The sequence below is a fragment of the Arctopsyche grandis genome, chromosome 9 (genome assembly GCF_051622035.1).
Source record: "Arctopsyche grandis isolate Sample6627 chromosome 9, ASM5162203v2, whole genome shotgun sequence".
NCBI classification, from domain to species: Eukaryota; Metazoa; Arthropoda; class Insecta; order Trichoptera; family Hydropsychidae; genus Arctopsyche; species Arctopsyche grandis.
The window spans coordinates 31,530,433-31,540,896 of NC_135363.1; the positions used below are offsets into that span (position 1 = coordinate 31,530,433).

At 37.0% G+C, this 10,464-nt stretch overlaps 1 protein-coding gene across 1 annotated transcript; it reads left to right on the forward strand.

Annotated features, from left to right (window-relative positions):
* Positions 1–1,216: 1,216 nt before the first annotated feature.
* LOC143917401 (uncharacterized) lies at positions 1,217–8,528 on the forward strand. The gene is made up of 2 exons (XM_077438905.1): positions 1,217–6,881; positions 6,984–8,528. Exons 1-2 carry the CDS (start codon positions 2,022–2,024, stop codon positions 7,281–7,283), a joined length of 5,160 nt encoding a protein of 1,719 aa, XP_077295031.1. The 5' UTR covers positions 1,217–2,021; the 3' UTR covers positions 7,284–8,528.
* Positions 8,529–10,464: the final 1,936 nt, after the last annotated feature.

Genomic DNA, 10,464 nt, shown 5'->3' on the forward strand with positions numbered 1-10,464 from the left:
TTTTTTTTTATATATAAGGAAAACGGAACTGAAAAAATAATCTTGATCCGGAACTGAAAAAGGAATCCGGATCCGGAACTGAAACAGGAATCGGGGCCCGGAACTGAAATAGTAATCGATATTGATATCGTCGTCATAGAAAATTGTATTTTTTCGATAACGTCACGGTTCTACCACCCAAACCTTACAAAGTCTCTTTCGAAATTATATATAAGATTGCCTATATACATACATATGTATTATAAAATGAAAGGGAATTTATTGATTTGAAAATTCGACATGAAAAGGTAAGTGAATCAGTGAAACGTTAAACGTTTTATTATATTCCCTTTTAGACAGACGTCCGCGTGTATGTTATATAAAGTGAATTGTTTTATCAAGTCTACCGGACAGATTGCCCGTTAAATTCATGTAAAGGAAATATTTGTTTTGCCAGGACCCGCTCGAGTGGATACGCCGAAATCACAAACGAGCAAATTCGTCAAAGGACCACTCGGAAAAACTACCGAAGGAAAAGGATTCTTTCACTGTTGTTCCGACTTTTGTAATGACGTGTGGCAAACAGTCTTATTAACTGATTGTCGATTGGCATTATTGACGAGTTGGCATTAGTGTCGGCCCAAGCGGAAATACGCGACGGTCGACAGAGTCACCGAGTAGACGGCGTACGGACAGCTTGTGTTCCGTACGCTCCGCTGGCCCACCACGTGCAAATTTTACATTTCAATAAACTACATCAAACCATTATCGAAGTCTTTTCCATGATGGTCACTTCGAACCGGACACCAGTAACCTAGGCCACAACACCAAACGGACAAACCAATAGGAAAAAACGTGGTCGAGAAAAAATGGATGTCAATTAAGAAATCGGTATCGTTCCTTTGTTACTATCCATACCTTTCCAATACTAATAACATGTTTGCTTCTATTTCAGCAATATATTGATTGATGTACAGAGGTACATGACCGCGTGATTGACGCAGAAAATATATAAATAAAAACATAACCTACAAAGACGCATGGGACACAGAGGTAATCCAAAATTATCGGAACGATCACATAAACATCGTAAAGGATATTCAAGTAAGTGAATGTATTCAATCTCAGGCAATCTGTTCAAAAGGCAATCATGTGGGTAGGTCAGTTTTTAAAATATGTTTTAAAGTATAACAATTAATTAACGCGATTGTATAAAATAATATCGCGCTACGAAGGAATGTTTCAACGGTCGCATCGAATTTCGTATTAAAAGTGTAAAATCAGATGTAGTGTAAAATTAGCAAAGCACGTGGGGAATTATACTTGTAGCCCCAAAGTGGCTTAAACCAAGTACATACCGGTATATTCATATACCGGCAGATCTCTTTGTTTCTTAATGTGTGTAGAAACTTTCTCCCCCCTCCCCCCTCCACAATAAATGTGGAATTATACTTGTAGCCCCAAAGTGGCTTAAACCAAGTACATACCGGTATATTCATATCGGTAGATCTTTGTTTCTTAATGTGTGTAGAAACACCCTCCCCCCCCCCCCCTTCCACGATAAATGTGGAATTATACTTGTAGCCCCAAAGTGGCTTAAACCAAGTACATACCGGTATATGCATATCGGTAGATCTTTGTTTCTTAATGTGTGTAGAAACACCCTCCCCCCCCCCCCCTTCCACGATAAATGTGGAATTACACTTGTAGCCCCAAAGTGGATTAAATCAAGTGCATACCGGCATATTCATACATCGGTAGATCTCTTTGTTTCATAATGTGTGATGAAACAGTGGTGATTTAAAATAAATCACAAGACTTGTAGCCCCAAAGTGGTTTAAATCAAGCACCCACCAATTTAGGGTTGTAATTTCTTCCAAAATATGTTGGATAGATTCTGGTGATAATAGTTAAAGTAGAATATTAAGATTCACGGTTAATCATTGAATATTATTACCTTATCTCTACGAATAGTTCAATTGACAGCTATAGTAGAGAACAACTGTATTTATGAGACGAAATAGTGCAACTTTCTGAAACAAATGTCAAGTGCTGAAAACGAGGAAATAGAAGCTTCGACTTCCAAGTCGCATAAAGGTCGAAATCCAACTAGGGACGTAGAACCTATTAGAGACAGGTCAAGCTCTAGAATACATCAGACTCGAAGTCAGACTCAATCGATAGAAATATTAGCGAAGGAAAATAAAGTAGAAGTCATAATGACGTCAATAGAATTAAGGTATTCAGGCGCGGTACAAAGACTAAAAGGAAAAATAGATAAATCCTCCGAATTAGATGAAGGACAGTATCAAACCATTAAAGAAGCATACGATTATGTCCGAAAACTCCATTACGAGTATTTAGATAACCTTACAGACATACCGAAAGCGGCCAAAATAGACGAAGAGTACGATGCAATTACAATAACAGTTAAAAATCTTAAAGCAGCATTAGATTGCCAATCCTTTCAAGATAGTAAACTAAAGGTAGAGCAAGCAACAATTAAATTTGCTAGAGATAAGTTACCGACGTTAACCATTCCCACATTTCAGGGAGATCCATCTGAATGGCAATCGTTTCAACAAGCTTTTAAGAATATAATAGGAAACAAAACGGAATATTCGAATGTCACGAAATTGCAATATTTGCATCAATCCTTAATCGGTCCCGCTTTGGCAGCTGTATCAGGTTTAGATATTAGCTCAGACAATTACGAAATAGCTTGGAGTATTTTAGACAAGCAATATAATTTACCAAGACTTAATCTCAAAACTAGGATTAATTCACTTTGTGACTTAAAATTAATCACAAGAGAATCACATATCGAATTGAGAAATCTATTGAATCAGGTAACAGTGTGTATTAAAAACATTGAATCGTTGGGTTACGCGAGAGAAATTTTAGATCCATGGGTAACATGTTTAGTTCTAAGGAAATTACCTTTTAATATAGTAAGAGACTGGGAAATATCGCTGGTTAGCAGAGAAATGCCACCATATGAAAGTTTAGAGACATTCTTGCAGAATAGATGTAATGTATTACAATCTACTGCATCTGTAACTACGGTGAAGGAATTCCCTCATAGTCGTCAAAGAATCATGAGAACTCATGTCGCGAACAAAAACCCATCAAGTAAGGTAAACGCATGCGCATTCTGTCGAAATAATCATTTCATAGGCAAATGTGATAAATTCAAAGCAAAATCCAGTATGGAAAGAAATGAATTCGTTAAATCTAATAACATGTGTTTTAAATGTTTAAATTCATCGCATAAGATAACAAATTGCAAGTCTAACTATAATTGCTTAAGGTGCAAACAAAACCATCACACTTTGTTGCATCAGGACGATACATTTAGTTCCAATAATACGGGAAGGAAGTCAATTAATGCTCATTCTACTCATTTCTCTCAAAGGGAGATAATTTTACCGACGGTACAAGTAGACATTATAACGTCCAATGGAACGGTCGTTAAGGGTCGCACATTATTAGATTCCGGCTCACAAGTCAACTATGTTACCACATCTTTCGCTAAGAAGAATAACTTCAAATTAGAGAAAATCTCTCAAAAAATTGTAGGTATCGCTAATCAAGAAAGTAGCATTCGTCACATCACCAAGGTGACCATAAGGTCTTCAACCACTAATTACTCAACCAAAGTGTTGTGTTTGGTATTACCAGAAATTACTGGCGAAATTCCAACTGTGAAACTGGATCAACAGTTAATTTCAATACCAGCGGGAATCAAGTTATCAGATCCCCTTTGGAATAAACCGACGCCAATCGATTTATTGCTCGGCGCCGAGATTTGCGTTCATGCTATGAAAGCAGGAACCATCCAGTTAGGAAAAGGTATGCCTATCTTAAAGGATACCGAATTCGGATGGACAATAGTTGGTCCATATCCCGAAGTAAATAATGCTCCAGGGAAGAGCCACATAGGCTTAAGTCAATTAGACAGTCACATTCAAAACTTTTGGATGATCGACCAGGTTCCTATGGTAAAACATCAATCTCTTGAGGAGAAAAGATGTGAGGAACATTTCCAAGCACACACATCACGAGATAAAAACGGTAGATTTTGTGTAGCTTTACCATATAAAAATTCCCCGGTAGTATTAGGAAGTTCATTGCACATTGCGGAGAAAAGACACAAAACTTTGGAAAGACGTTTTTTAGCCAATAATAATTTAAAAATGGAATACAATAAAGTTTTAGAAGAGTACATAAATTTAGGACATATGTCAGAGTGTGAACCTCCGGAGGCACATGAGGTTCATTGTTATTTACCTCATCACGTCGTGGTTAAGGAGTCTAGCCTTACCACTAAATATCGTGTAGTTTTTGATGCGTCCGCAAAGACAACGTCTAATATCTCACTAAATAATATTTTGATGGTGGGACCTAATGTCCAATCAGATTTGTTAAGTTTACTACTCAACTTTCGACTCCATAAATACGTGATTACTGCGGATATTAAGCAGATGTACCGACAGATTCAAATAGCAGAGGAAAATAAAAATGTACAACGAATCATTTGGCGAACAGATCCCCAGAGTAAATTCAAGCATTACAAGCTTAATACAGTAACATTCGGAACTGCTTCAGCCCCATTTTTAGCTACTAGATGTCTAAATCAGTTAGCAGAGGAGAATAGAAACAAATATCCCATCGCTAGTAAAGTGATCGAACGTGATTTTTATGTTGATGATTTGCTCACGGGAACTAATACTATTGAAGCTGGTAAATTATTAAAGGTTCAACTGGAAACCATATTATTATCAGCCGGTATGCCCTTAAGCAAATGGACATCGAACAACTCCGATATAATCACGGATGTTAAAGCTGACGATTGTTCAGATTTTAACTTCTCTAACGAATCACACAAAACTTTAGGTTTATTTTGGAAACCGCGGGAAGACGTTTTTGTATTTAAGGTTCAAACCGAAGTCGAGACTGAAAATATAACAAAAAGAAACTTTTTATCAGTAATTAGTCAGATCTTCGACCCATTAGGACTATTATCTCCATTGTTAATTAATTATAAGATATTAATGCAATCTGTCTGGCAACAAACCATTGGTTGGGATGAATTCATTCCTCAGACAATCTTCAAAAAATGGAAAGATTGTCAATTATCCAATACAGTCATGAAACTTTATAAAATTCCTAGATTGATAATACTAAATAATGTCATTAATATACAGGCACACGGATTTTGTGACGCATCCGAGAAAGCTTATGGTGCTTGTATTTATGTAAAATGTACTGATCAATTGGGAAATTCCAAATGTCATCTTGTGTGTTCTCGTTCGAGAGTCGCTCCGCTCAGTTTTGTAACTATTCCGCGTTTAGAGCTGTGCTCCGCTATGTTATTATCAAAGTTAATGAAGTCAACAATAGACCAATTAACAATTCATATTAATGAAAAATATTATTGGACGGATTCAACCGTCGCATTGCATTGGATTAGAGGAGAGTCATGTAAATGGACCACCTTCGTTGCCAATCGAGTGGCCGAAATCCAATCAATATCTCAACCCATTGAGTGGTACCATGTCTCCTCTACAGACAATCCAGCAGATTTAATTTCTCGAGGGACTCAACCATCAGAATTAAATCATAATTCGTTATGGTGGGACGGCCCTAGTTGGTTGAAATTAGACGAATCACGATGGCCTCGAAGACCTCCTGAGATCACAATAGATCTTCCAGAGAGAAGGGTAGTCACTAACGCTACCCTTGTGAGGGAAAATAATTGGATAGATAAACATTCTCATCTTCCAAGACTCCTTCGAGTTTTATCATATGTTCGTCGGCCACTAAGGAATAAACAATTAAACGTTAAAGAAAATAACGAACCGTCCGCTTTAGAATTAAAAGATGCTTTAAATAATTTGATAAGGTTATCGCAAATGGAATCATTTCCATTGGAATATCGTTTGCTGAGCAAGGGACATCCAATTCCCAGTAGCAGTAAATTAGCTAAATTGTCCCCTCTATTCCACGAGAATTTAATTTGTGTTGGAAGTAGACTTCCTCTGGGAACAACTCTATCAACGTCACCCATTATCTTGTCAAATAAGCATAAACTTACACACATGATTGTCCGAGATGCGCACTTGAAATATATTCACTTGGGTACTCAAGCCTTACTGTCGTTATTGCGGCAGACCTATTGGCCATTGGCCAGACATAATACTGTCAAAGGAGTGGTGCGTTCATGTGTCATTTGTTTCAGAAATAAACCACTGTCACACAATAGATTAATGGGATTACTCCCGCTTGAACGTACCACTGCGAATTTTCCTTTCAGTCATGTGGGGATAGATTTCGCAGGACCTTTTCCTGTGAAGAGTGGTTGCAATAAGAATTCTAAGATAATTAAGGGTTACGTTTGTGTCTTTGTGTGTTTTTCCAGTAAGGCAGTTCACTTGGAACTTGTCGGAGACTTAACGAGTTCAAATTTCTTAAATTGTTTAAGAAGATTCGTAGCCAGACGTGGCAGGCCCAATACGATATATTCCGACAATGCTACTAATTTTGTCGGTGCAAGTCGTGAACTCGTTAATTTAGTAAAATTAATTTACGAACGTCCTCATGAGGAGAAGCTACTACGGTATGTAGCCTCCGAAGGGATTCGTTGGAAGTTTAACCCGCCAAGGGCGCCTCACATGGGAGGGCTGTGGGAAGCAGCGGTTAAATCCATGAAGATTCATTTAAACAAGGTGTTAAAGGCCACCACCTTAAATTTCGAATCATTTTGTACGGTATTGACTCAAATAGAAGCTTGCATGAATTCCCGTCCTCTTAGTCCCTTGTCTTCGGATCCACTAGACCTTTTACCCCTCACACCTGGACATTTCTTAATTGGCAGATCCTTACTCGCTCTTCCAATGGAGGTTAAATATAACACTAATGTCCATGCCAATCTGCTTCAGATACAATTGACCACAGCAGCATTTTGGAAACGTTGGTCGGCGGAATATTTACATTCTTTGCAGTTACGACACAAATGGAAGAAGGACTCGAGCAACAATCTGAGTGTGGGTCAAATGGTCCTGTTAAAGGAGGAACACATGCTGCCAACCCGATGGGTCTTGGGTCGAGTCACTAAATTGTATCCCGGACCAGATGGCAGAGTTCGAGTCGTCGACGTCTTTACTGCCAGCGGAGAGTTTCGTCGGTCCAGTCATCTAGTGGCGCCATTGCCGATTCTACCACAAGGACCACTTGACAGGAAGGAAGATCAGCAAGAGGGAGGAGAAACAGCAGCTTCAATTCCGTCAACTTCGGTAGCTTAGTTTAACCCGAAGACACTACCCCCAACTCATATTACTTATTAGATGTAATCATGAGTTTAAATCATTCAATGTTAATAGTAGTACTCCGTAATTCACTTTAATTGTGTTGTGTGTATAATTTAAGCTATTTTCATTTTAACATTCGGCAGTATATATCTCCGAATTTAATCTAATCATTTTGTCTTTATAATATAAGACTTGTCTCATGTCATCACTCGGAAGGATTATATCCGAGTTTAAAATAAACTGTTCAAATTTGACAGTTAAAATTAGATTCATGATTTGTTAATGTTAGTCTCCAAGCCACACTTAATGGAGCATCTTAAATTATTTCATGTCTACTTAATTATAACCTGCCGGGAGTCATCCGCAGGTCTTATGTTTCTTGTTATGAAAACATAAGTTAACTCTTACTGTTTATAGTATTTATGTGAATCATAGAATAAGTAAATATTATAATACTGAACATTTCGATGTTTAACGTAGAGACATCTATAATCATAGTTCGCCTTCATTTCCTGCTTGTAGGAATGAATGAATGACTTTCCAATTTACTTTTAATTTAGCAATGTTTGTGCTACTTGTTGATGAAATCAAGTTAACTTAGGAGCATTACACTCACTAATCAAGTTTAGTTGATCGGTAATAGCTGATCTGTCTTGACAACTGTAACAGTGTCAACATTGTATTGTCTAAGTTAACATCAAGATGAGGAATGCTTAAGTTTTAAACCATATACAGTCCACTCTCTCTTCTTTAAAGTAAACTTATCTTGTAATGCTTATTCACAGCTTCAAAGGAGATTTCAAAAATTTTAATGTAAATAGAAACAACATTCACCAGAGGTATACCTATAAGTTGAAATATTACTGAACCAATAAATTGATTTTATCCTCACACTGGATGAGGCAAAGGTTTCATTATTCACCCTCTATTTAATTATTTTAAGAACTATGATTTATTGTAAACGACTCGTCAGTAATGCTGTAACTCTGTAGAATAACTGTATTGTTCAACAGTTTTCCTATGTGGGACTATGTTCCGACTTTTGTAATGACGTGTGGCAAACAGTCTTATTAACTGATTGTCGATTGGCATTATTGACGAGTTGGCATTAGTGTCGGCCCAAGCGGAAATACGCGACGGTCGACAGAGTTCGAGCAGACGGCGTACGGACAACTTGTGTTCCGTACGCTCCGCTGAACCACCACGTGCAAATTTTACATTTCAATAAACTACATCAAACCATTATCGAAGTCTTTTCCAACTGTTTTTTCTTATACCCTTGTTACCCTTCGTTTATTGCGCCGCTACTTCTACTACTACTTATTACTATTATTATTATTGTAATCTTTATGTAATATTACTATTATTCTTGCATTATTTCGCTGTTCAAGGATTTTTTTGTTGTCGAATTTAGAAGAAGAGTTCAGATCACTGAAGTTCGACGATTATTCGCATGCTGAAACTAATAGGATTTTCAATTCAAATACATGTCGTCATCATCATCATATTCAGCCATTTATGTTCTTACATATAAGTTAGAAACTATATTAAATCGGACAGTTATGATAAATAGAGAGTAGGTAGACAATTTTTAAGGAACCGTTTCAGCAGTTGAACTATGTATATAATTTGGCAAACTCTGATAGGAAACGATCCAAATCTGACGAGCATCACTGCAAAAAATTACTTCAAACCATACAAGGTATTATTCTTTTCAATCGAGATCTAACCAGGATTCGAACCCAGGATCTTTCAGCTACTAGCAACATAAGCTAACCATATTATTCAACTAAATCATGTTTTATTTTTGTACTAGCTGAACCCGGCATGCGTTGCAATGCCACAATAATGCAATAACGCATGCAATTCCCGTTACCGTTCCCATTCCCGTTCTCCTTCCCGTTCCTGTTCCCGTTTCTATTTGTCGGATAAACACATTTGAAATTATTCAATTATTTGTTTATTTTACTCTAACAACGCATGTCGCAACGCGAAATTATTGAGTTGCAATGCCACTCATTCCCATTTTTCCCGTTTCCGTTCCCGTTTTTGGCCGATTTTCTTTCACAGTAAGCTTCCCGGACATGCATACAATAAGTCCTGAGAGTTCCATCGTTCCATCGTACAATAATGCTTGCAATTCCCGTTACCATTTATCGATGCTTTTCGATAAGTGAATGTTTAAGATTCTAATTAATGCTCAAATAATCAAATTAAATTATAGTAAAGTATAGGAACTTGTACATACATACGTGACAGACAGAAAAACATCGATTTTTATATATGTATATGTAGGATTGTTATGAGTGGTACGTAATGTAAGGTTGGTATGAGTGGTATGTAATGTAAGGGTTGGCATGCGTGCGTACAAGTTGGTTACCAACGTACATATTTCCCCAACTACAAACTGGCGCTTCATACTTTCGCGTTGATAAAACCGTAATGACGAATATTATTATAAATATGTTTTATCCCGTTTTTTCCACAGTAATCTTCCCGGACATGCATACAATAAATCCTGAAAGTTCCATCGTAATCGGTTCAGTGGTTTAGGAGCCTATTCGAGACAGACAAACATTGATTTTTATATATATATACATAGATGTATATATATATTTATCAATTTTGACTCAATTTTCAGTTCCGGATACCGATCCTTGTTTCAGTTCCGAATCCCGATTTATGTTTTAGTTCCGATTCCGATTAATTATTACTATACGTATTGTAACTTTATTTTAAATCATGTATCAATTTGTTTCCGAAATCACCCGTTGAAATTTTAACGGGCGCAACACCAGTAGGTACATAATATTAACTAAAGACTCTCGTATAAGACGTATATTTATATTAAAATATTTAACAAGAGTGTTACACGTATGGGGATACTAAATAAATAATGTTTTAAAACACATTAGAAGTCACTTAAAACCAAGTCACGTAGTGCGATTACATCGATCGGGATAAGGATCGCCGCAAGCGTTCGGTCCAACTTTCATTATACATAAACTGAAAAATATTACAAGGATCTTCTCCAAACTTACGGTCAAGGATAACGGCCAATTTTATCTCGCGTATGTATTATATAACAGTGGTAGGCACGTAAGAATCCACGTGTGATGTACAAGCTTTACATGCAAATGAATTGTTCGCTTAAACTCGCACGAGAGGAAGGTGA

What these genes read in the sequence shown, in the direction of transcription:
- LOC143917401 (XM_077438905.1), top strand. Translation starts at nt 2,022, where the DNA reads ATGTCAAGTGCTGAAAACGAGGAAATAGAAGCTTCGACTTCCAAGTCG. An exon ending in TACTCGCTCTTCCAATGGAG is followed by an intron (nt 6,882 to 6,983) that starts GTTAAATATAAC and finishes CATTCTTTGCAG; the next exon opens with TTACGACACAAATGGAAGAA.